The sequence below is a fragment of the Oryzias latipes genome, chromosome 10 (assembly GCF_053564925.1).
Source record: "Oryzias latipes strain Hd-rR chromosome 10, Olatipes_Hd-rR_3.1".
NCBI classification, from domain to species: Eukaryota; Metazoa; Chordata; class Actinopteri; order Beloniformes; family Adrianichthyidae; genus Oryzias; species Oryzias latipes.
In genome coordinates, this window is record NC_136246.1 from 29,130,843 (window position 1) to 29,158,404 (window position 27,562).

At 37.9% G+C, this 27,562-nt stretch overlaps 1 protein-coding gene across 1 annotated transcript in view; it reads left to right on the forward strand.

Annotated features, from left to right (window-relative positions):
- il1rapl2 (interleukin 1 receptor accessory protein-like 2) overlaps nucleotides 1-27,562 on the forward strand; it is a 437,033-nt gene that overhangs the window by 288,089 nt on the left and 121,382 nt on the right. The window contains exons 7-8 of the mRNA XM_020706755.3: nucleotides 18,289-18,475; nucleotides 18,561-18,714. Coding sequence (XP_020562414.1) covers nucleotides 18,289-18,475; nucleotides 18,561-18,714 — 341 coding nt within the window. The remainder of the gene's footprint in view (nucleotides 1-18,288; nucleotides 18,476-18,560; nucleotides 18,715-27,562) is intronic.

Below are 27,562 nucleotides of genomic sequence, written 5' to 3' on the forward strand. Positions count from 1 at the left end.
TGTCTCAGTTCACTGCATCCATAAACCTCCTCTTTGGCCTTCCAACTTAAGCTGAATGAAATGATGTTGTTATTTCTGTAAATATGTTAGGAAGGGAAAAGGATAATCTAACAAATGCAACATCTTGCCGACAAGCATTTCAGTGGCATTTTAGGCCATCAGCAAACATTTATTTGAGATAACACGAGCACAGTATTAACAAAGAAAAAGCTGCATTATCTAGTCAGAAAGGGCACGTTAGCATTTTCCTGACAGGCGCCTTTTCTGGAGTGCAAATCTCCCAGAAGATCCCAATGCTCAGCGAGCAGACAGTCGTCGAAGCGCGGCGACAAATCCTATGATTTATGAACATTAGATGTAAGATTCTCTTAAATGTGGCAACAAACTCTGACCTACAGGGCAGGAGTATAAAAAACCAATTTATATTGCTTTTGCATTCATTAGTCAAAAAAGTAAAAAGGGTTGCATTTACACTTCTTGGTTAAACTGTTTATTAAATGATAACAATAGACATGTTCATATACTGCTATGTTCACACCGAATCCAAGTCACGAAGTACATTTACTGCTCAATGCTAGTGCCGCTCACCGCTGTATGTGGGAGGAGCTACTGTCAAACGGTTATAGTTCATTGTGACCTGGAAGACGCTGAAAATGTTGAGAGTTCATTTATTTTGAAGAGCTCTACAAAAACGGTGAGGCTCATCATCTACTACAGGAGCGGCGTCTGAATGACGGCCACTTTCAGCTGTATTTCATTCTTTGGGACCCGGTTTGCTGTCCCACATTAGTCCATAAAATGGAAAAACTAGCAACAACAACAAAAAAAGGAACAAACCTAGAGGAACTTTTTATTATTGTCTCCAAACAAATAAAAATCAGATTCTTCTCCATGCTGGTTTTGGACTCCACCCACTGATTACATCATCAACACATCATGTGCAAGAGCTGAGTGTCTGGTTGTTTGATGCAAAGACAATTTTACAAAATATTAGAATTCTGGATGCCGTGCATCAGAATTTCCACCCAATTCGCGCTGCCACTAGGGAATTGCATTGCAGCCAATGTTCAAAACGCGCAGCGGGACCTCTGATTGCATCTGTGCATTAACTTAACATTAAGACTGGATACTCGACCCAGATTAAGGAGCCCGTCGATGCTCTTGGGCTGCCTGATCTTTTGTTATCTGTTTGTTTCAAAATACGTTTTTCTGACATCCTTTAGGTTTTCATGAAGGTAACTTCTGGAATGAAGGAAGTAAAAGGTTTAACAATGTCCCAACACTAAACACTCACTTCAAGGTAAAGATGTTACAAAAGCCAAATCATTAAATAAGCTACAGCTCTTTTGTTTAACACATTGTGTCATTCGTAAATTAAAAACATGGAACAGCTCAAGGACAGAAGACTGAAGATGTAACTACAAAGATAAACCAGAGAGATATGCAGGTGGACCAACCATTAACCCTGATGTTCCTCTGTTTTAAAACAGAGGAACCCAATGAGGTTGCAGAATAGATTAAAAAATAGCAACAACAAATGATGGAAATATGGATAGCAAAAGACCCATCCATAACCCGCCATATCCTTTTTGTGGTCTTGGAGCCTACCCAGCTACTATTGGGCAAGGGTAGGGCCCACCCTGGACAGCTTGCTAGTCTGTTCCAGGGCAACATAACTGCAAACACTTGCATGCACATCTACGGGCCAATTTGAGGACACCAATGAACCTGTGAAGCATGTTTTTGGACTGTGGGAGGAAGCCAGAGGGCCCCGAGAAATCCCATAGATGCACGGGGAGAACATGCAAACTCCACACAGAAGGGTCCCTGCCGGGATTTGAACCAGGGCCTTCTTACCTTGAGATAAAAGTGCTAACCACTTCACACAGAGTTACATTTGCCCACCGGTAAGCCAGGAAGGCAGATTTTACTATAAAAAACAAGTATTTTCATCGTCCAACTTAAAAATTTAGCTTAAAACAGAAAAATTGACAGAAAGGAAGCATCAGACCAAGCAAAGCCTATATTTATGATGAAGATGCAGCCTTAATTTATTTGGTTGTACCTGCAGGAAAATTGCAGCCATATTTCTTCTGGCTCAGAAAACACTGCAAATTGGAATATGTTTTTTAACACCTTGTACCTAGCAGTACGTCTAGTTTTCAATTTTTACATGCATTATTACCAAACCTGTGTACATCAATACATCAGTTGCTTCTAAATAAATCATGTTTGCATTTGTGAAGAACCTCCAGAGATGTTTCAAAGTTGGTTTTAGTGCTCCTTTTCATATTTCTAGTTTATATGTTCAGTGAAGATCATTTATGCTATTGTCAGAAAAATAATCTGTGGCTCACATTTTGGAGCAAACCACCCAGGAATTGGTTGTTAAAGGTAACTTTTTGGGGGATATTTCAAATACAAATTACTTGGATCATTTACCAAAGCAAATCGTTGGTGGGTTTTTTTCTATAAGGTTGTATTCTGACAAGCTCTCGAATAATTTACATGCCGACTTTGCACCATCATTACTCCATTTTTTTTTTTTTTTTGATTTCAAGGTGCTGGGGGAAAAAAAATGAAGTTTTATATTTTTTAGCTACCTTTTTTGTACAATAAATTAAAGTCCCTCTTCAATTCTCTTTGATATATTTTTAAAGTGTTGCCAGTGGTTTTTTAATTATATTTAGGCTGTTTTTAGCCAAAATCAAAAAACCTGTGTCGATTTCTAGTACATAGTTAGTGCAGAGCAGCAGGAGTTCATTAGAATTCTTTCTGAGTTATTGGCATGGAGCAACCCCACCCTCCCTCTCCGTCTTCCAACATTACAGACTTAACACAACGGTGCAAAAACAATATCTGCGACATCCAGCTGTACAGTGTTGAGCCAGATGCCAGCTCAGATGAAGAAAACAAAGACATACATGGATCTATTTGTCTGCAAGACCGCGTCAGAATGAGGCAGAGCAGGAAACTTGTACCCTGCCCTGCATATTTCCTATGTAACAAATACTCTCTTTTTTAAATGTTTTTCTTTCATCTGTTCCTGATTCACAACAATTTAAATAAAGAAATACTAAAAAATGTAATCCGTAGCTTAATTTTCGTTACATATGTCCTTTATCGAGTAACAAAATGCCACAAGAACGTTTTAAAACACCAAAAGCACAATTTTTATGGGAGTGGGTCCTTAAATCTTGAGCATCACGGCTATTCCTTTGTGACAAACATCTGTAGACTGTCACCTACATGTGAAAAAATACACCATACGGACGCTTGCTAGTGCTGTACAAATGCTTAACCTTTCTCCTTATGGATAAACAAACTCCAAGCAGGAGATGAAGACAAAGCTGAGAGAGAAATTTGGTGAAAGTACTGCAGATATTGATGGGAATGAAATGAAACTGAGAGAAGTGAGAAAAAAAATGGAGCAGAAAAGGAAAGAGGAGTCATTTGAAGTTTCCTGGCAGCCCACAGTGACTTGGCAGTGAAAAAGTCAGCGTCACTCTTTTGCCAACATGAGCCAACATGCACCGGTGCTTGTCAACCTGAACCCTAAGCCGTCTGCCTTGGACAGGCTCCGGAAAAAAGAAAAAAGTAAGCCTCAGTTTTGACTCTTTGATGTTGAAGGGGTTGTGATTGTGAGGTACTCTGAAATGCTATCTGGCTTGGTAGAGATATGGAGGAGAGGGCAAAAACGAGGAACAAAGGAGTCTGGAGGGGAAAGCATGAAAACGAAGTTCCTGTGTGTCCGAGGGGTTTAGAGGAGAACTTCTCTGTGAGGCAAAGGTTGTAGTTTGATCTCTGCACAATCCACAAACTTTGTTGAAATGTCCTTCAAGAAGGTGCTACTCTGTAAACACACGGAAAAATGACATTCTAAGAGTTAAAATGTTCAAGTAACCGACTGATTGTAGATTCTGAAAAAACTCATCTAAAAATAGTTGTTCTTACAGTCCCCAAGTAAAAAGACAACCCAGTTCAACAAAAGTGGAATACATTTAAATGTACAATAACCCCCTGAGCTGCAAAAGTAGGTGAAACTTTGCTTTCAGTTTGCAGTGTGAGGTCACTGTTGGGAATGATAAATTTCAGATGAACAGAATGGTTTTTTTACATATACAACTGGATGGATAATCCCTGATGTCTAATTGGATTAAACAAAGTAAAAAAATGTGGAAAAAAAGGTTGTACAGCATACAGTCCACAGTTTACTCTGCCAAAAGCATCCCAAAAAACACCAATTAGGACCAAGTTAATTTTTAAACTCTATGGGGTCCATCCAAAAAAAGGATCAAACCATGTGATTTTTACCACACACAAAAACCCCAATATTTTATGAAAAGGTTCTTGAAAACAGGCCACAAAAATGAGTTTTTTTTAGCATACCCACAAACATTTTGACTATTTAAAACAGGAGTTACTGAGAAATAAAATCATTCAGCTTCAGCGGCAGGCTTTCATCCCAACGCTGCACCACGGACAGATTTAGGAAGTCTTTTGTCCCACGAGCCATCAGACTGCACAACACTGGGTTGAGGGCTTTTACTTTATTTTTTGATTAGACTGCAATTCTGGGAAACTTGGCTTGATTTTAGGTGATAGTTCATATTTGCTTTTATATTTTTATTATTATTATTATTATTTTAGGGCTGCACGATATGAGGAAAACTCGCGATATGCGATATTAGTAATTAATATTGCGATAACGATATAATTTGCGGTATATAAACAACTAGCAAAACAAGCAAAAATATTATTCCCATTCCATTACAACAGCTTAAAAATAATACTACAAATTACCCTTGTTGACGTAGGTGGCGAACATACAACATAATAATAGGGCGCCATCCGATTAGTTAACAACGTGAAGGGGTCCATCTGATTGGTCAAAGCAGAAAGGGATTCTTTCAATCCATCAAACACTTCAAGCTGCTATAAGATTGTTTGGCCACATCTAAGGTAACCATTTATTGCAAATTTTCTGTCTTTTGCGATATGCATATTGCACAGCTTGATATTGCGATAACGATAAATTTGCGGTATATTGTGCAGGCCTAATTATTATTATTATTATTATTATTATTATTATTATTATTATTATTATTTCTATTATTATTGTGTGTTTTTTTAAGTGTGGGCAGCTGGCCATTTATAATTTCCTTTGGGATCATTAAAGTCTCTCTCTCTCTCTCTCTCTATCTATGGAGATCCTTAAAAAAACAGCAAATTGTAGGAGACCTTCCCCACCCCTGCATAGATATAGAAAGAGGTACATGAGGTACTGATGCCGTTCAGGGTCCTAACAGGGTTAAATGTTGAACAGTGGCAGAAATGTATCTGTCAATGTTTAAGTGGTCATTGAGGCTTCAGCAGATGCACCCTCTCTGGGGGGGGGGGGGGGGGGGCAAATACGCACTCGCGGCCCATCCTTGCATCAATATCCAGCAGAGTAGAGGCTCCATCCCACAGGTGTGCTCTCCTCTGTCATATTAAGAATCAGTATGATTGATATCAGCGAAAACTTGGCAGATTGGGACTTACAACTTTTTTTTATTTTTTTTTATCTTAAATTAATGAATTTATAGAAAATGTGGCGGTGATCACATTTAAATTTACCACAAGTATTTTTTTTTATTGTTCATTGAAAATAAAATGTATATTTGAAGTTTTTTGTGTTTGAAACTTTTTAGTCTCTGATTTTCACTAAAGCCAAAGCACAACAATGGGAGGGTGCCAGGTGTGTAGAAACCCACATTTTGAATATAGGTTGTTCATTGGGGAGGTGTAACATAGTGTTTCATCAGCGGTCCCATCTGTGCTTCACAGGTATGACTTGTTGACCTTACAAGTGAAAGAATATGAGCAGTCAAGGGGAACACACAGAGAGACAGCCCAACACATATCTGCCCTTTTCTTTGTTGCACTGACACTTGACCTGAATTGGAAGAGAGCGTGAACTGTGCATTTATTTACATGTTACTCCGATCCCACTGGACAGCCTGGCCTGCACACCACACACAGCTGGAAGAAGATCAAACTCAAGGGTCACGCTCAGTGGCTAAAGACCCACCCCGATCATCTTTTGATCTATATTCAAAGCGTTCCCAATGATCTTTTAATTTTGATTTTGCACGTTTCAGCTGAAATAAAAAAAAAACTGTGCTTTCTAGCTCATACCTGTAGTTTCTGCAGAGCAAAGCTTAATCTGAATTGCTTCCCTAACCCTAAATCATCCCTCCAAGCAGACAGATAGGTAGAAAATGGTATCTTCAAATCCAGACATTACTACCACTCGATGAAGTCATCAATAGCAGCCGGTCATCTACGTTAGCGTGTAGCTGCCACTGCTTGGAAAATACACATCATTTTTATAACTCTAAAAAGCCAAGCAAAAACTCAACTCATATCTTTTTGTAAGCTTCTGTGCTATAGAACACACCCAGGCAAAACAAACGCTCTTCTCCTCCGCACCACAGCGATAGCCAGCCCTAAGTCGCTACGGCTCCTCCCTAAAAAAAAAAACACTTTTGGACATCACAAAAACTTCAAAAATTCTAACAACTGGAGCAATAAAGAGGAGCCGGAGGGATAGGGGAGCAATTCTGATTCACCAGACAATATTTCAGTAGAAATTTGCCTCTGAGTTGGGACTATTGGCATGGGGCATCCCCGCCTCCCTTCCCCTCCCCAATGCTTAAAACTAAGAGCAGGAAGCTTGAGACCCGCCAGCATACTTTCTATGTAACAAATAAGCTCTTTGTCACACTGCATTTTTCGTCTGCTCCTGATTCACCACAATTGTAAATGAATAAATACTCAGAAACACATTTATAAACTCAGATTTCTTAACATATGTTCTCTATCATCAGAAAAATCCTCCAAGAACTTCTTAAAAACACAATTTTCTTTGGCGTTGTTCTTTAAGATTCATACATTTAGCATCATGAGTTTCTGTCTGTTTCTGTACGTATGATGATTACAGAAGCTTTCAAAAAAATTGGATGTGATACTGTTTCATTTATTACTCTTTTTTTTATTCTTGCTAGATACATTAATAAAACATGGATAAATGATTTTAACAGGGAAGCTAAACTGATAAAAAATGAAGCAACAATCATGTTTAGCCCAAAAACAGCATTTCACTGCCTTTTCAGCACCATGGAGAGCAACAAAGTCAATTTTTCCATACCAAAAAAACAAAAAACAAAAAAGAAAAAAAAACAGTCTAATCACTACTGATAAAATCCAGCTCCAGTTGTATGAAGGTGTGTTTAGATGCCTGCATGGAGCATGTCTGTTCTTAAGTGTGTGATTGTCTCAGCATGTTTGCAGTCTTCCTCTCTCTTTGCCTGTTAGATTGATTGTTAAATTAATCTGCAGCTCCATCCAGGTATAAACATGCTGCCTCCTGGCCAGGACACATCCCCGTCTATTAGCTGCATAATTCAAAGCTCTCTCCAGCAGCCTGCCCTGATCACAGGAGGGTAATTGCTGGGAGGCTGTTCCTGATTTATTGACATGATGGATATGGTGGATTACGGGCTGGTTTGGAGAATCATTCACAGCTCACTTTACATTTTATGTAATTGGAATGTGTGCTGTTTGGAGATTGCTGCAGAACAAACAAAAAGACACGTTGGAGGTTAGATTTGTGGGCACGGTGCTGTTTTGCTAGCGGACATTTCACAAGAGACTCTGTACTCTGCATGATCTTTATGGGACCCCTGAGACACAAAGACTCTCTGACACCACTTAAATCTGCCAAAATACTGAACCAAATTTCTGGATTTACATCCAAAGCCTGAACCTTGCGGATCTTTGAGTAATCTGCAAAGGCGTTGGACAAGTAAACCACAAATCTATGCCGGGGCTTATCACTGTGAGTGCTTCCATGACAGTATTTGTGTAATGCATAAGGTTTTAAATCATGTCTGAAACAAAAATCCTCCATGTGTGCACTTTGCATCGGTCCTTAAAGAACCTCTTCTTAAAGTCTAACTATGATAAATCCTCAACCCCTTCTGATTCAGCTGACATATTAAAAAAGGAAGTGACTTATTTGCACATATTTTTTGAAATACATGCGTCCAGGTTTGACCACTTAAAAATAAGTGACTTCACAAAGCCGTACCTAGAATATTCGCTGTCGGTAGCCAGTCCTGTTTTTACAATTATGCCTTTAAATACCTGCAACTGACACCCAAATTTTACCTAGGAAACTGAATGAATTTCTATAAGTTTTTGTGAGTGGTCGCACTTAAAATACGTGCAAATAACCTTAGCCTTAAAAAAAAGCATAAATAAAATAATAGAATTTATTAAAAAATGTATTTAATGGACCAAAAGCAACTCAATAAGTGTTCACTTAGATGTTTAAAAAAAATATGTTAGTTTTAATAACAATATTTACATAAATATAAAGCACATGTCCAGCATTTGTCCTATACATGCTAAAACCCAGATTGGCCTTGATGTCTAATACAAGTGGATCACTTGCAATTTATGATAAGAAAACACAGAAACTGCCTATTGAAATCCAGCTAATGCAAAAGAGTCACGTTTGTCAGAGAAAAATGCATTTGCGTCTTAATGTTTTTTTGACATTTTTGTTATTAGTTTTTAAGAAAAGTATTTCACCTAAACAAAAATTTTTGTTCAAAGATTTAGTTTGACTATTTCTCTCTTGTTATAAGCATTTTCTCTGAAATCTTATTTTCTGGAATTTTCATGACGGTGTTGTGAACATACACCAAAGTGGCTAAAAACCTAGTTTAAATTACTGCAAACCTCTGTGGCTGTTAGAGGTTTTATTCCTCGGCACTCATTAGTGAGCTCAAGACCATGAAACTCGCAGGTGGAAAAGCATCTGTACCATGCAAGCTGCAGCAGCCGGTGCAGTTTGAAAAGAACCACAGACCATAACACAAGTTAGAAAATGTGTTCCTGCAGCGGGTTTACTGAATTCTTTACAGACTTTTGTCACTAATTTGGTCTAGGATGGTAAGAAAAACACAAGTGATGTGTGTTCAAAGGCCAACTCTGATCATCTTTGGATCTATTTTCAGTGTTTTCAGTGGTCGAATAAAAAGAACTGCTTTCTAGGACTTAGTTTCTGCAGATCAAAAACAGTGACACTCTACATGTCTTAGCGATTTAACATTTCTACATAAGAAACACTAAAACACTAAACTTTTTATGTGGTGCTTTGTTTGATGCTTGTGTTATTAATGGAATGATTGAATTATTAAGTTTGTTAACAGAACAATTAAGATAAAGCTTTGGGTAAAATGTGTGCAAAGGAAGCCACCTCTTTATTTTTGTTTTCCTATATTTGGAACAAATTTTTTTGTAAATCAAGCTTTTAAAACCTTCCAGAAGAAAAAATGAAGTAATCTAATTAAAAGTATGATTTGCATAAAGGTCCATTACATTGGTTCATTTATCAACTGTAAATGACTTTAGCAGAGAATCGGACTCCTAAAAGGTGCTTGCTTCACCTAAGCATCTCTTCTTCAACATATGTTCCCCATTTCACACCTGAAGTTCCCATTTACAGCTTTTTTAATGAGCCCCATTTCATCACTTAGCACAGATTCTCCTCTTGACTCATCTACTTATCCTGTACTAGGTACCTGAGATACTTTTTTAGAGCTAATTAGAATAAAAGTTGGGCTTTTGCACCAATATAAGTAAATTTAAAAGGATGAAGAGCACAGCTTCATGCTAATGAAAGTCCTTCATTAGCGTTGGTAATTGGTGGAGGCTATATGCGTCTGCTGAAATGCCTGGGTGACAGCTGATGCATGAACCCTTACAGTCTGACGTTCAAACTCTGTCTGACCTTCCTGCAGGATCGTGTTTGTTAAAGAAATGTGAAGAACTGCACCTGTTTGCTGTCTTCCAAGATTTTCTTTTTGCTTTTATATTAATAGGGATGATAGTCATCAGGGATTTGGCTTATTTGAGGATTTTGACCTGGTTGAGTTTAATAGAAAATAGAAAATATTATTTAAAAAAAAACCAAAATATTTCAAACATCTCAAAGACATGGTCACAAAAATGGATGCCTTTCTGTAAGTGTTTTGTCATGCAAAAGCACACTTTCCATGTTTACAAAGTCTGAAGTCTCACTGTGGCAAAGCAAAGTCCATAATTGGTGTCAGTAAAATAAATCGAGTAGTTGTGCAGTTCCCACCCTCATTTGCTTGTAGAGTGAAATTTGAGTGTTTGAATCCTGACTTGACATCTGTGAATGAATAAACATTGTACGTCTGTCTGTTTCTGCCGTCTGAAAACATCCTTGGTAGCAAAGCAAGTTTTTTTTATTCTGTGAACACAGACAATTCAAAGTGCATTACATAAACCATCAAAGGAAACGTTTAGAAGAAGTATTATTTATTATTATGTAATAATTTTAAAAAAAAGAATTTAAAGTAAGCTTAAAGTAAGAGAGTGGAAGTCAACTTTTGAATAAAAACTAATTAAATGCAGCTGAGACTATATGTTCACAGTGGTGATGTGACACTTATTGGTCAAAGTTCAACTGCTTTAACTTTCAATGCACATTCAATGGATGCGGGTTTTGTACGTAGGGTCCAAAATCTGTCTTAGAAATGTGTGTAGTGACGCGTGAACATGAGAGCTTTAAAGCCGGAATCCTGAAAAGTGCACATGTGAGAGTTTACATTGACTTTTCAATTAAAATTGGTCTCTTGAATGGTCGTTACTGAGGGTGTCATGAACGTAGCTTAAGGTGGCTGTGGAGCATAGAAGCTAAATGCAGCTCCACCATGTTTGGTTTTTGTCTCTAGGAACTGATGACCAGAGAAGTCTGACTGGTTCAGACTGGGCCATGAGCTCAATCATGTATTTTGGTGCTAAACCATTCAAACCTTTATAAACCAGCAGCAGAACTTAAAAGTCTGTCCTCAGGCAGACAGGCAGCCAATGTAAAGACCTCAGAACTGGACTGATTTGGTCTACCTTTTTGGTTCTTGTGAGAACCTGAGCAGGAGAGTTCTGAATGAGCTGCAGTTTCCTGATAGATTTTTTCTCATCGTTGTGTAAAGACACTGTTACAGCAATCAAATCGGCTAAAGATAAACACATGAACTAGTTTTTCCAGGTCTGTAATCCTTCTAATAATTTTAAGATTATTTTTAAGACGATTGTGAAGTCTTAATGCTTTCATCAAAATGTACTTTCTGGCCCGGTTGGGGGTTTTTAGATGAACGGATTGACGCTCTGTAGCAACCTGCTCCTTTTTCTGCTGACTTGAAGAGGTGTTGTTTTGCTGTCTAAAGGTCTCACTAGCTGTGTTGCAGAAAGTCAGCGGTTCTTTGGGTTGCATTAGGCAGGAAGATCATGAGCTTACTTAAGAGTAGTGCTCACATGTGAGCACGCTACGGTATGTCTTGACCTGCAAAATGTGTGAGCAGCCATTCGTTGTCCCTGCTACTTACAGGATGCAAATAGATACAAAATAAATGAGCATACAGGCTTTATTAACGTGAAAACTACAACCTAATACTTTCCACTGCCTTAAGTTAAGCACGTCAAATAGCCAGTAATTAAAATCACTACAGAGTTGGTGGCTTTCGATTGTTTCAGAGGCCACCAGCCTTAAGTAAAAATCAATGTTTTAGGATAGCTAGAAAATGGTCTGTCTTTCCAGTGGCTGCTTACTCTAAAGCTTTACAGAAAGCTTTGTTAAGGGTTTGCCAGAAATGCTTTGATATTAAGGTTTCAGGAGAAAGATAAAAAAAAAGATAAAACAAGATAGACAAAAAAGATAAAACAAAGATTTAAAAAAATATAGATAACACAAATGCAAAAGTCACAGTTTTGATGTTGTATTTTTTTTTTTGAACTTAGAGTAAAGAATTATTTTAAGCTGCATTTGTATTTCCTCCGTCCCTCTAATCTGAAAAATCTTTGTTGTGAGAAAAGCCGCATTAAAATCCCTGGTCCATAAATCTGTTAGACAGAAGCTTCCTGCACAGCAACCAAACCCGGGAAGGAATCATGTCCTCTCCAAGAGCGACTTTAACATCAGTGGCATTTTAACAAATGCATTTAAATGTGTTCCAAACAGCCACAAATATGAATACCCATCAAACACACAGCTGCCTCAGTAAGACTGCACAGCAGGCACTGAACGCTTCTGACACAGCGTTTGCATTGCAGTCCACTTGAATCACCATGTGTATTTTAAAATGCTCATAATACACCCTTCTTTACATATTTGCTGTTTTGACTGCTTAGCGTTAGGCTTCCACTCCTTGAAGTGGACAGGCAGAGGGAGGCTGGCTTTGGTTCTTCTAACTCTGTTTCCTGAATAAAGTCATCAAAGCAGGGACACAGTCATAACTTTAAATCCTCTTTTGAATATTGTAATATTTGTGGGTTCAACTGCAAACCACTCAATTTTAGAGATGGGAAAGATTCAATTCAGAATCTTGTAGATTCATTTAATTTCCAAATCATTTGGAGATTATTTGCTCAAAAGTCAGATATTTTGGGATTTGTTGGATCTTTTTCTCCATGGGGGGTATTTGCCTTTAAATTGATTTTTGTTAGTACTGGCATGGTTGGTCACATGACAATACGTTCAAATGAAACTTAAAGATCCACTGAAAACAATGTTTTGGGTGTTTTTAATATGTTCTTGTGGTATTTTTCTCATGATGGAGGAATTTTTACAAAGAGAATTATGCTTAAAATTAGGGCTGCACGATATGAGGAAAACTTGGGATATGCGATATGAGGGATTAATATTGCGATAACGATATAATTTGCGGTATATAAACAAATAGCGAAACAACCAAAAACATCATTCCCATTTTATTGCAACAGTTTAAGAATTGTACTCCAAATGACCCTCGCTGACATAGGATGGAACATCTAACATAAAAGGGCTCCATCTGATTGGTCAACAATGCTAAAGAGTCTATCCGATTGGTCAAATGCATAAAGGGATTTATTTGATTCATTAAATAATTTAAGCTGCCATAAGATTGTTTTAGGTAACCATTTATTGCAATTTTTGCTGTGTTTTGCGATATGCATATTGCACAGCTTGATCTTGCGATAACGATAAATTTGCGGTATATTGTGCAGGCCTACTTAAAATTCAGTTTCAAAGTATTTCTTTGCTAAAATCGAAATAAATCAGGAGCAGATGAAAAAGATGCTGTCTTCCCGCTACCCTCCATTCTGTTGCAAACACTTGTAGACAAATAGATCTATGTACGTCTTCTGTGTTTTCCTCGTGTGAGCTGACGTCTGCCTCGAAACTGTACGGCTTGATAGAACGCTTTGTATCAAAAGGTGAGAGTGGGACTGAAATCGTGTTCCAGATCTGAAAGATGATGAAAAAAGACTTATTTGGGGGGGGGGGGGATCTTTGAGTAGGTTGAAATTCACCTTTAACCTAAAAACAATATGATTCCAAACATCATAACAGCACAGTGCATGGTAAAAAATAAAAGCCAATTTAAATCTGTAGTGATTTCAAAAAGGAAATATATTACTGTAGCAAAATAGAAACTAACAAAATGGTCTAATAAATCAATGTTTCGGTCTAAAAGACGAGAATGTAGAGTTATAAGACAAAAAATACACATTTTTAAACTAGATTTTTTCTCTATTTTTTTGAAAAAGCTTGAATGTGTTTGTTTCAAGAAGTTTTCAATTTCAAGACCTCTTAGTTTTAAATATGTCTGAAAGCAATCTTTAAGATTTAAAGAAACAAAATACATCTATGGAGAAATGTTCTTCCTCCTGAGGCAGAAAAAAACAAAGATGGAGATGTGTCTTCACCTTGATCTGAGAATATACTAAAACAGAGGATATGTCATGCTAAGCACGGTAGCGGAAGTGGAATCATTTATTGTTATTATTTTTTTGGGAACCTGGATCCGAATGTCTTAACTCGGTCATCCAAAGATGACAAAAGTTGCAAAAACAAAAACGACACTAGAAGTGAAAAAATCTGAAGAGAAGTCATGGAACGGTGATTTGAAGCTTATTCTGTTTTTGTAAACATCAACCTGCTGTGTTTTACATCCATCATTTGTTTCATAAATGTTGCTTTATTTTCTATTGCGTTGCTCTTAAAGTTCTTTGAATTTTTTTTTAACTGTCAGGTGGCTTTCTCTTTTAACTCAAGATTGTTTTTTGTTGTCGGATAAATTTTACCAAGAAAACTAGACATACATTTCAGTTTTCTGCAGTTGGGGGGGGGGGGGGGGGGGGAGTGGAAAGTAAATATGAAAGATTTCTGAAAGACTTGATGTCTGTTTGAAGAAAGAGAAAGAGGGATTCATGGAAGCATAAAGACAAATGCAACTGAACCACTGGAGAAGAAAACGAGGTGCTGCAGGCTGGAGATAGATTGATGAGCTAGAGAAAAACAAAGGGTTGGATGGATGGATGGATGGATGGATGGATGGATGGATGGATGGATGGATGGATGGATGGATGGATGGATGGATGGATGAAAAGATGTGCAGGCCTTCAGTTCAATGCTCAGTGGTCTCGGTTAGGTCAATGACCCAATGTCCCCCGTTAGAAAACCCGTGTGCGCATGCACAACACCGATGGGATAAGCGTTTTAGATTCACCTAGACAAGAGGTTGAAGTTAAAGGAGAAGTGAACGTGTTTGTCAATGTAAGTGTGTGTCGGAGGGAGAGATCAATGTGTCGCTTTGTGTTTGGAGGTGAACTTGACAACAAACACACACAAAATGCCATCTACATACACACAAACCACTTCTAACACAGCGATCAGAATTTAAGATATTAAACACATCCAGCACTGCACCACACATCCCAGCATCCTCTAAACCTCTATTTGATTTCTTATATTTTACACATCACATGTCAAGAAGGGATTTTTTGAATTTAAAGTAAGCTCTGACCTCCAGCTCCAAAATTCCATTTTCCTAACGCCCCAAAGACGCTGGATGTCTTTTGCATTATGGATTTTGTACATAACTGTAGAAACAGCATTATTTTACAGTCAGAGGAAGAGTTGGGCAGAATTTATATTTGGGAAAGCTATTTACCGGCCAACAATCTGTCCAGCTAATTAAAGTACAGAACTATTGGATTCCAACATTCACAAATAGAAGTTCATCTCAGCGTGTTTTCTTTGTTTTTTAAAAAACATTTTTTTTCACTAAAATGAGTATTTTGGATATAATTGCACACTGTTAACCTAGAACATGAAATTAAATATTTCACCAAAAAACTGTCAAGATAAGCATAAATTAATAAATGAATTCCTAAAAATGTTTATAATATGTTTTAAAATATGCCAAATATTTCAGGAGGAGGGGAGGTTTTTTTTGTAGCTGAGGCAGCCATCGTTCTCACTTTTGGTGAAACAGTTACCAAAACATCAGTTCCACAAGTGCCAGACTTCTCATACAAAGTAAAGATTCTCTTTCTTTTTTGGCAAAGGTCACACATTTTTAGAATAACTAAAGTTTTGTCTTAAATCTATATTAAATGATAGATACTGCCCACAGCTGCAGCCTGACAAGAATTATCTGGTGACACTTTTAGGGTTTATGACAAGAAATGATGATAAATCATTACTCATAGTTCACATCATAAACTTTTAAAACCTAACTACACTTTTTTTCCCAAACAGATTTCAATTACCTGGAAAAATCATAAAATTAAAGTTGTTCAAGTCCTCATATGACAATTTTAAAAAAATAATAAGAAAAAAACATTCCAAGCGGTGTTTTAAGAATGATAATGTTTTTAACTAAAATCCTACAACTTAAATACCTTCAAAATCCATATTTCATGTTTATCTGAAGCCACTGTTTTCAACATCTTCTCTACATGTGCGTGGCCATGTAGAGAGCGGCTAAAACGCAATTCGCCAGTTTAAATGTTAATGGTACAGACACGATCTAAGGTCCAGCGGCGCAGTTTGAGCCACCCGCCCAGCTGGCCAGAGTAAAAAAATCTGGTGAGGACTCAACTTTGGGCATCTGACGTTTTCAGTGACAGCGGGTAGAATACACATCCAATAGAGTGAACCGATCCATAGATCTCCTGTAAGGGAATTCTTCACCACATTCCCCACAGTCACAGAGACACCTGTCCTCACTGTCCTCAGGTGGACCACTGCGCTGCGGTTCACGTGCTGCTTTCTATAGAACGAAGCCTCGTTCATTTTTAGAACAGATCTAAAGAACAATAACAAACACAAATCACATTTATCCCACCACAATATTCCTAAAACGACTGTAAATACTCTGTGAAAGAGCAGTTTCTAAAGAAAATGTGGGCGAGTGTTATACGCCGTTTAAATACAGCGCCGCATTGTTTGTAGCTTGCAGTCGCGCCAAACCCAAATTCTAAAATATCTTTAAAAATGTTAATATCGTGGTAGTAAGACAAGCAATCATATGGTATTTACAAGTTTCTTTGCCTAAACCTACATATGGTTGGAACATTTTTGCGAGATTATCTGCGATCCAGGTGGACTTTTTTGTGTCCAAGAATGGGATGGTACTCCGCCTCTGCCCCGTCCTGCGAGAAACTAATGCTTAAAAAAGGTTCCTAGGTATATATTGAAATAAATCGACCAGGAGTGGAGAAAAATAGATGGTTTATTTGGTGCATTTTAAGTGAAACCAGTTTGAGGCGAGAACGCCTCTGTCGGCATCAAATGGTCTTTGTCAATGTCAACTCAAAAAATGGGGTGGCAAGTGGGGGGGGGAGCTTTTTGCCACCCTGTAGCGGCGCCCCTGAATGTTGATTTTGTAAAAGTAATGCAGATTTGAATTATTCATCTTATATTCATGTTGGACTCTACTTTGCAACAAGAGGCACAAGAGAAAGAAAAGCGATTACATAAGCGCAGGCACTACAAATAGAAATAAACCCCACATATTTGTTTCTTATTCTTCTCTGTAAAAAGTGGTTTTGCAAGACCGCTGTTGTTCCAGAACCCCATAATTTCACCAAAATATCCTCAACGGAGCCCCAGAGCCTAGACACCCATAAAAACAGCTCTTAGACAGTTTCAGAGTCTTTGAGCTGGATAAATGGAGAAATGATTGCCGCGTATTTTTGGCAAACAGAGATGGACAAACAAATCAGCCTGAAACAACCCCACTCAGACTGATTTGAGGGTGCTTGACTTGACTTGTAACACAGATTGCAAATAAAGTGTGTTTTTTATGTCTTTTTACCATGAATTAATAGTTTTAATGATGCTCAAAATTAACCTGTGAAGTTTTGCTTTTGTAGAAGGCTTCTAAGTTAATCACTTTGGGGAAAAGTCGAAGAAAACCCTTTTATTTATCATAGTCTGAAAACACACAGTGTGTAATTTTGTAACAGTGAAAAAGGTAGTAAGTGAAATGTCTAAACATTACTTCGCATAAACATATTTAAAAAAAAAAGTTTCACTTTCATATAAAGAAGTCAAAAGAGTTTAAGGACCCACTTCTATTATCTTTTGCAAAAGTGTTTCCAGTGGTCTTTTTTTTTATTTTTTAAAAAAAGCTTAATTATGCTTAAGCCATAAATCAAAAACTTGTCATTTTCTAGGACGAAGTTCATTAGAAATTCCCCTTTGAGTTGTGGGTGGGACAGTTGGCATGAAGTTACCCCGCATCCCTTCCCTTCCCCGTTGCTGGGAGTTTTCTGTGTGTTCACCTGTAAAACATGAAAGCTAATACCTATGTACTGTTTATCTTTTCAGAATTACAACCTGCTACAGCATTTAAGTGTTAATTCTTGATCATCTTCCTACCCCTCATGCACACTTGAGAAAGAGCAGGGACCCGCCCAGTATATTTTTTACATCCCAGATCAACGATTTTAATAAAGAAACACTCAGAAATGCAATTCTGCTCCTAATTTCCTTAATATGTCCAATATGACCAAAAGCATGATTTCAGTTGGTCTTTGTATATTGTTTTTACACTAAGATTTGGTCTGAACCTTTTTCATCTGGTTAGATGTGCTGTATCGCTATATGTCATTGTGTTGTATAATTTTAAAACCAGCTTTGTGTTTTTAAAAAAAGAGCATAAAGTCAAAACAAATGTTCTTAACCTTATAAATTGCATCAATGTTGATTATGCATATGGGTTTTGTCGGGAAGGACATCCTGCGTAAAAATCTCTGCCAAAACACCTGTGCAAGTCAGAAAGCTGATTGGCTGTGGCGACCCCTGAAGGGATACGCCCAAAGGTGAACAACAACATGCCTGGATGTGCATTCAATGCTTCTTGTGTTGTGTGTTTTCAGGAACTCGACGTACTGCATGAAGGTATCCATGTCAATGACGGTGGAGGAGAGCGACGAGGGGAAATGCTTCAGTAACAAAATCCGCCATCTGGAGAAAGCAGAGGTAACCCATCCCAAAATGATCAACTGCCCCGACATAGAGGACTATTTGGCGCCATACAAGCAGCCACAGATGACCTGGTACAAGGTAAGGAACAAACATAGGAAAACACTCTAAACTGTTTCCCTTCACTGATGGTGAATGAGCCTTTTCTGCTTGTACCGCCTGTTAGGAGTGTGATCGGGTTGAATGGAGAAGCTCCATCACTGTCAACACCACACATATTTGGATTCCTGAGATAGAAGAGGGCGATGGGGGAAATTACACCTGTGAGTTACAGTATGGATCCAGAGTTGTGCGACGGACGACGGAGCTGAAAGTTACAGGTATTAAACCATGAATGGATGGCACAGTGGTCCTAGACAGAAAACAGCAAAAACTTTTGAAACACCCAACTGAAGGGGTCAGATTTTGTTTGATAAAACGGTAATGACAGTAAGCGTAAGCTTTGACAGACAGAGTAAACGAAGACGGATTTGCACATTAAAGTGTTTTTGTTTCCTAAGCTCTGCAAATGGTAGGCGGTACGTTGTTGTATTATTTCACAAAGTGATATTAGGGAATTTTGATCAACATTGCCAAAGGGTGGAACACATTAGCCACAGCATTTCCATCCATTTTATATTTGTCTTTTGCTTGTTGTTGCTTATAGTTTATGGTGTTTTATGACATTTTATTGTTTTAGCCTATGTTTATGGTTGGTTAGACCAGTGTTTTTCAACCAGTGTGCCACGCCGTGGGAGATGGTCAGGGGTGCCGTGGGAAATTGCCCTCATTAATTAATCTAAAAACATTTTCCATCTCCAGGATATCATCTCTTTGTTCATCCAAACAGGCCCTGATAAAACAATGAGTAGTTAGGAATATGAAAGATAATAAAATACTTTTTTCTTTGTGTTTATTTGATTCTATTAAAGACATTTTGATAAGAATGACAGTACCGCGATTTAGCCGTAGCTTCAGCTGTTTTCGGAAAAGTCCCGCCCCTTCAACTGTCTCCACCAATCATTCTTGGAGGACTTCATCACACGTCATCAGTCTGACCAATCAGAGGTTAAAGTCTTCACTTCCTTGTTCCGATTTAGCTCATAAAGTCTCTCAGTTCCAACAAAAATACCAGCTAAAGCTCATATTTAGCGGTGTAGCTTTCCACAGAATCCGATGTCAGACCGTGGAACAAGTGAACAAAACAATGAAGCTCAGTCTGTCTGCGTTCGGTGGCTGTTTGCCCTACATCTCCCATGATGCATTGGGTGACAGCGTCTCAGCGCACAATGAGTCTTCCTTTGATGTCTTAAAACCACAATGAACACACATCAAACAGTTTTTAAATCTTCTAATTTAACTTTTATTACATCTTTTAGAAAAAACAGCTGCAACTTCCTGCTTTTTCTGCCACAATTATCACAAAAATGCCTGTGAGATTGTGGAGGGGCTGTAGATAAACACAGACTTTTTTTTTAATTTTTGGATGCTGGTGTGCCGCAGGATTTTTGACAAGGTTAAAGTGTGCCGTGGCTCAAAAAAGGTTGAAAAACACTGGGTTAGACTACGGTCACATATCCCAAAGTGCCACGGTGCCAGTTTTGGATATTTGTAATCGGGAGGGAGCAGTAGCATTTTTTACATGTGTTGCGCCCGAAAAAGTTAAAAGCGCTCAGTGGCTGTCCGGGCACATTTGTAGGTTGCACGATGGCAATCCAGTGGCAGGCGGGTGGCAGAAAAGCAGCAGCAGGATAACTGACTGATAGGGTCTCCAAGTTTCCCAAAATTGTAATATGATTGATTTCAGACTGCCACGCTCGCCCCAACCACCCTGTGCTGCCCCTGTGCTGCCATCCCACTGCCACCGTCTGATTGTTAGAAATCGTACGTATTATTTAGTGAAGCTATTTCACTATTTAATCAAATGACAAATGAAAAGTCAAGTTCTGTGGTTTTGAGGTCAAACTGCAAGAAAGACTTCAACAGAACAATTCTTTTATTTGGGTGACGAGTTAATGTATGGATGCTGTTGGCTGCTCAAGTCCATGACTATGTTTAATGAAATTTATGAGTGTCAGAGCTTCCAAAGATGTCAAGTTTCTTTGATGCCATATGAGATGCAGCTTGTTAGTCATACAAATAAATGATTTATTAATCCATTTATGCATTTCTATGGGACTCACTGCTGCTATGGTTAACTAAAAACCAGCTGCGGATTCTTAGCTTTCATCTCTGGTAGCAAAAAAGATGCAACAGATCTATTTTTCGTGATTCTATGCTGGGATGAGTTAAGAATGTGCGTGAATAGAATGAGATGGGCTGTGGTAAACCAGTTCAAACAACAATGATCCATGGTCTGTCAAATACTGTTTGGTACAAAGAGCAAAATGGACAAACATGATGTTAACAGTACTCCGTAGGTTCAAGGAGCTGCAGTGTTGGTTTGTTAGGGATTTAACTGCTCAACAAACAGAATAAACATGCTCTCTACGTGGTTTGGATGATGAACCTCTGACTCTAGAGCATTTGTTTGTCTGTGACGCATGCCGACACGCAGTGAAAAGCCTTCATCGTAGCTGAAGCTCTTTAAAGTTCTTTAAGACCTATGTGCAGACCTTAAAACCATTGACCAGGGTAATATAATTAACATCTACTTTGTATTTGCATAGACGATTTCACGTTTCAGTAAGTTTTATCTGCTTTCACTTTATCTGTACCTCTGTTTTGAGTCAATGCTGACTTCAATCCATGGCATCTGTAATGATCAATGAAAAAAATGGTTACTATAAACTCTCAATGAGCTGTGAAATAAGTGTCTTAGCTTCAGCTCCAGTGTTGTCATTCTTTCAGCGACTGTAACTCTTTCATTGTTTATGCAACTAACATAAATCCAACCGATTCTTAAGCAGAATAATATGCTTCACTTCAAAGAAACACAACTTTACATAGCAAGACTTTATGGTAGTAGAGTGTTTTCACTGTAGTGAAGAGTTTACACAATCAATGTAAATTAGGGGTGCTGAGGATATGTAAATCGGTTTACAGAACCAAAGTCTTTGCCTCATTCATGGCACATAGTTCAAATATTTATAAAATACAACATTAACATAGTATGCTCCATTTAAGAATTATTTACCATCATATCCCGAGTTGCTTTAGTCTTCATTGGAGCAGAATAACCTTCTTATTCATCATCTGTTGCGCTGAGGGGTTTTGCACTGAATCCTGGAGATTTAGAGGAGGGAAATTAAAACAACACAGTTTGGTTTGACACACAGAACCACAACAGAATGTAAAGCAAAGACATGAGTTGTAAAAACTAAGCATTTGTCAGAGCTTGTGCTTTTAACATTTTAAAGTACGGAGCACAACTATCTTCTAGCTTTTAGTATAGTATAATACTTTTTTTATGATGTCTTTCCTTTATTAGATACATTTATCTGACCTAGTGCTGAGAAAAACTATAATTGAAAACATAATTGTTATAATAATTACAAAAATGTTTATATTGCAATAATCATATCTGAAACACAAATAAAATGTGAAAAAGCTATGCATTTACTTTCCAGAAATGTGCAACAATAAAATGGCCTAAAACATTTTAAGCTAAACTACCCTCTGTAAAAAAAAGACCGTACTGACACAGAGTTTAAAAGCAGTTTTACACAAAGTTCTGTGCATGCTGTTCCGATGGTACCAGCTGTTAAAGGCCTGCTTTCTATCCTTCTCTTTGTTGTCAGATAAGTTGCCTAAAAGAACAGGGAGTCAGACTAAAATATGGGGAAGGAGAAAGTCGCTGAAGTAATATCAGCATGAATGAACCAGGCTTTGTGCGTTTGTGTGTGTGTCAGCTGGATGCTGCACAAGCCAACTGCTGTGAGGCCAATTTATTTTAGCCTGTTTAGGAAGCCAGAAGATCTTTCTGACCATATTACCTCTGTCAGTCTTTGCTTCCCTGCCTCGGCACTCATCTGTTTCTATCCTGGCTCTCTGCACAGCAAAGCTCATTGTTTGCACATGGAACCAACAAAAATATGTGCTCTCATTATTTTTATTTTTTATTATTATATTCAGCTCTTAGTTACTTTCTTCAAATGGAAATTTAATGTGAAGGAGGGCTATAGTTACCCATTCTGTGTCTGCTTTCATAACAGTGTAATTTAGAAAGGTGAGTAAATCTATGATGATGATTGGAACAAAACACACCTGACTGAACAAAAATACTTAGTGGGATTAAAACTAAACTTCAATTAGGATTATGTGCTGCTTTTTATTTTTTTTATTTTTTTAAGTCTTGATTTTCCAATAATCTTGTGTTCAAAACCCATAAAAATACCAGAAACTCACTAATCAGCATTTTCACATGGTTACATTTAATCATAGAAAAAAAATCCTATTTATTAAGGTTATCTAAAAAAAAAAGAAGAATTTATCTTTTTTTTTTTTTTACCAATGAACTGTTGGAATATAAATAAATGGGTTACCATCAGTGTTTAAAGGCTTAAAGAAAGAATGGAAATGGACTTAACTTCTCTGTTTGGATGTCAATTTCTTTTAAATTTAACATGAGCAGAAGCCCCCTGATTCCTCCCACCAAGGGAGTATGGGCAGGGATCCCCAGGGATCCCCCCCCCCCCCCCCCCCCCAGTGCTGTGAATCCTAAATGTACAAAAAACAACACAAAACAACAAAAAATAAAATAAAAAAACAAAAATGTAAGGATGGACAATTAGACAGATATAAAAAGAGAAAAAAGATAAATGCAGCCTCAGCAGGGCACAAACCAGTGTCCTGCTCGTGCCTGTCCAAAGCCCGGTTGTGAGAGCATTCAACATAAAATATAAGCCATATCAATTAGATCTAAAGAGAAGTTAGATGAGCTGACATGGTTTTCTAAGCATGTAAGGGGCTTTAAGGGATTTGAGGCCCCAAACTCTCAGCACAACCCCCCCCCCCCCCCCCCCCCCCCCCCCCGTGAAATTTTACCTCATGGGTAAATGCGGGCCTGCCTCCCACACCACAGCTATCTGCTTAGCTACAACAATGGAGAAATTCTACTTTAAAGTTCCATCAGCAGCTTTTTAGGACGTTAAATTAACCTAAGAGCTAAATATTTTCCTATTTTTAGCAAACCCGTAAAACAGTCTAGAGCTCTGTCACACTTACATGTTTCCTGTCTCAGTGGCTGACTGAAGGGGTCTGTATTTGCTGGTTCCACTTTTGTATGTCAAATCAAAATTAGTTGAAGCTGTCTGACATACAACCAGGTGCTCCTTGTGTGAATAATGCACGTTAGCATCTCCGCATTAAATCTTAATAACCTGTCTGCAACGTGTTGTGGAGAATCAAGCCCCCAACCAAGAGGGAGCACTAAAGAATCGTGTTCATTTATGTCTTTAATGCAAGTTTACAGAAATAGAAAGGGGGACTCCCTTTGAGTTATGTGTTAGACCTTTATACTGCTAACCTCTGAGGGACAGATAGTGCAGCATGAAGGGCAATGGCAGACAAAAGTTGACTTTTTTTTATAAATAAAGTTTGATTTGATTGGATTTGTAAAGTCCATAGCCTAATCTTAAAACAGAACCTAAAAAGGAAGCAGCGGAAATATTCAACAAAACCTCAGGGGGCTTTTAAAGTCCATCCTGTCTCCTAAATATATACAATATAAAGCAAAAACTACAAATAAAGGTGTTTGCACTGTTATTACACTGGAAGCCTGCTGGAAAATGTTGGCTTGAATGAAACTCGGAGTTGCATTAGTCTTCATGAGATCAGACAGGGTAACTTAGGTTTGGGCAGACGGCCATCTTCACTGTTCGATGTGATTACAGCTTCTATTGAATCTAACAGGAGAAAACAGCAGCCAGGTGCTGCCGCTTCGCTACTGTCAAAAAAACAAAGATAAAAAAGGATCACAGCAGAGTTTACTTCATATTACATTTCACAGAAAAATCGAGATAAAACGCAGCTGCGGTCAGTGAAATTACACAAAACGTATTCTATTAGAAAGCATAAAGAAATGCCCTGTTTCCCTTTCCCATGTGCTTTAACACCTGTATGGAAAAATAATACATTCAAGTTTGGTTGTTGGGCAAAACTCAGCTTACAAGTCAAACATGTCAATGAAACTTACCATTATAAACTTTTATAATGTATTTGTATAAAATGTCTAAAAAAACTTCAGAAAACAAACTTCAAGGATGCTTTTAGTAATGAAGTATTTGATCAGAAAGTGAAAAGGAACTTTTTCTATTCAAGTTCTTTTCACCGGTTTTGTCCTGTTACTTTAATAAAAACAGATCTGCACTTAAAGGGGAGTCTTTTTTTTTCCTTCTTGACAAAATAAAAACAGATCTGTTCGCTAAAATTTTTACCAGCATCACCACTTTTCAGAGACAATGATGGTTTTTAACCCACAACTCTCCAGCTAAATTTAGCCTGAATGCCGTGTACTTTCATAACACACATTTCACTTTGACATGCTTCTGAAATATAAATGAGACCTTTTTTTTTCTCTAATGCCTACGAGTTGAAAGTGGCCAAAGAAAAAAACAAGGAAGAACAAGGGGCTTTGCAAAAAAATGTAATGATCTTGAGTGGAAAGATGTTTTTTGTTGATGCGACGGTTCACTTTCCCCTGGATTTTTGGGTCACGGTTTTGTTTCTGTTTGATATATGATTTGTGCTTTAGAAAAGATTTAAAAAACAAAAACATTACATGGGCTGTAAATAACAAATCCTTCAAAAATTTAGCAAAGAATTGTTATATTGGCATACTGGTATGCAGTAGGGATGCAAGGATTCACTTATCACATGATGTTGTTACATACGGTTTGGTGGCATGCTTTATAAATAGAAAAAAACATATGTATACACTACAGTATACGTCTCTTATCATAAACACATTTACTTTTAATTAGAAATTAACATTAAGTTGTTTTCGAAAGGCAATTGCTCTTATTGGGGACAAATAGGAAGCATTCTTTTAATTGTTCCTACCTTACTTTTCCTTTCTTGCACATCTGAGTGAAAAGTTACCCAAAAAGAATAAAATGTGTTTCGAATAAATAAATAAAAAACTTCAAACAGGAATAAACTAAGTTTCAACATCAAATTATCATCAAAAAATAAATAAACATCATGTTTTTTTATTTACTAACCAACCGTAGTTTTAACAAGTTACTGATATGCTTTAATTATGCCTGAAACACAAACATTAACAGTGTTATGGTTCACGTCCCCTTATACTCACTAAAAGTTTGCTTCACTAAGGAGTACAGGCGGAACCAACAGGACGCTGCAGTCTTTCAGGCATCACGACATCGGTGAACACATTTGTTCAATATGACCCGATCCCCCTTTGATTTTTTTTTGTTATTTTGTTCCACTTGAGACGAGCTTCATCTTGATTCAGTCGCTGGTCTGGAAAATGACCGACTGAAGAGGTTCATTATGTCTCTCACGCGCAGACACAAGCTTTGTTTGTCCGCTGATGCCGAAGAACGGCAGAAACCCACGTTTCTCACCTTAGCATGCACACAAACACACCCAGTCGCCAAGAAAGTGACTCAGCCGTGCATCCGCACCATCTATCTCCCCCGTGCCTGTCTTTTCCTCTCACGGTCAGACACACACATGCACGCTCAGATATAAAACCCAGTGGTCAACTTAATTGCATTAGACAACCTTAAGATGCAGAACCTTCTGTCTCTTACACATCAATACCTCTGGCAGAGGGGTCAGCAAAGAAAAACAGCTAAGAACAAACAGCATTAACTCGACGACTTAAACACAGAGTACGAGAAGGGAATATGAGACATGCTGATGCATATTATTTTTGCCAGCCTGTGTGTTTTTTCACCCCTTTCAGGGTCACATGGCTGCTATCCCAGCTACTGTTGGGCAAATGCAGGGCACTGGATGGTGTTTTTTCACAGGGCCTCAATAGTAATCTACAGCTTTTATACCTGCAAAAACAATGAGATTTTCTACGTTTTAAATGTCCTTGTTTACTAAAAGAAAGTTCCATTTTGTAATCATGTCTGTGGCTCCTGAGTCCTTTGGGTCTCTGAGATTGTATTGATTTTGATTAAAATCTACTACTTGTTTTTAGCATAGCTCTTGCATGTGCTCTCGGTTTCTGGACCACCACAGATGGATGGATAAATACACAATACAGTGCCCCCTTCAAAGTTATATGAAACGTACATCTAGATGAGGGCATCTTAAAAAAGAGTGAAGAGGATGCAGATGAAGCTTTGTTTAATCTGTCACTAATGGGAACTCTTATGTGAAAGGACACAGTTTTCCAGGCGTTTGCTGACTCCACAGTTCTGCTGCTAATTGTTTGCTGTCAAAGTTTAAAAGTAAAGCTAAAGCCACGTATCCACCGCCCTTGGCAATGCGCATTTAAACGCGGGTTTTGGGCTTTTGCATTTAAAAAATTCAAAACTTTCTCATTCACCAGTTTATTTGTGCAAGTTTTTACTTACCGGTATGTACAAACGAGTGAAAGTTAAATCAGGTTAAACTTTGACAATCGTGGACTCAGATTTGGTAGTGATGTATGGGTAGCATCCCTTTTAATTCAGGGAAGTGCCAACGAAAGAATATGGTCATGGAGGAGAAATTAATAGTTGCAATTTGTGCCTGGCTGGAATTATGACACCAATCTTTCATATATCAGAATAGAGCTGTAAAATGAAAAAGCCTGGAGCAAGATTTGCACCCCTTCAACAATTTGCACCAAGCCTCTTTCAAATAGTAGGTACAAGTGCTAGTATCGGGTAGAGACATCCCAGTGTGAACACCTTATACTAAAAGCATGTTCAAGAACCTGCCCCTTCTTGAACAAATGCCCAACAAGCCGCCCCTGTGGTGCAAACCTCCACAGGTCGTGGTTTTTTACTCTGCTTTATTGCCTGTCACTGATTACCATAGACACATAAAACAAGCGCCACATCATTGGAAGTCATTCTTTATGATAATCAGATAGTAGAACTCTTTAGTGTGGTAAATGTATTCAGCCTTTATTTAATGAGTATTCACCTGTAAGAACACAACATCATTAACTATATTCACTTACAATTAGATTAAAGCACGCTTGAATCCATACGTCTTTCCAACCGTGATTACTCATTCCCACCTTCCTGTGGAATCCATTACTCATTTCGCAGTAACATTAAC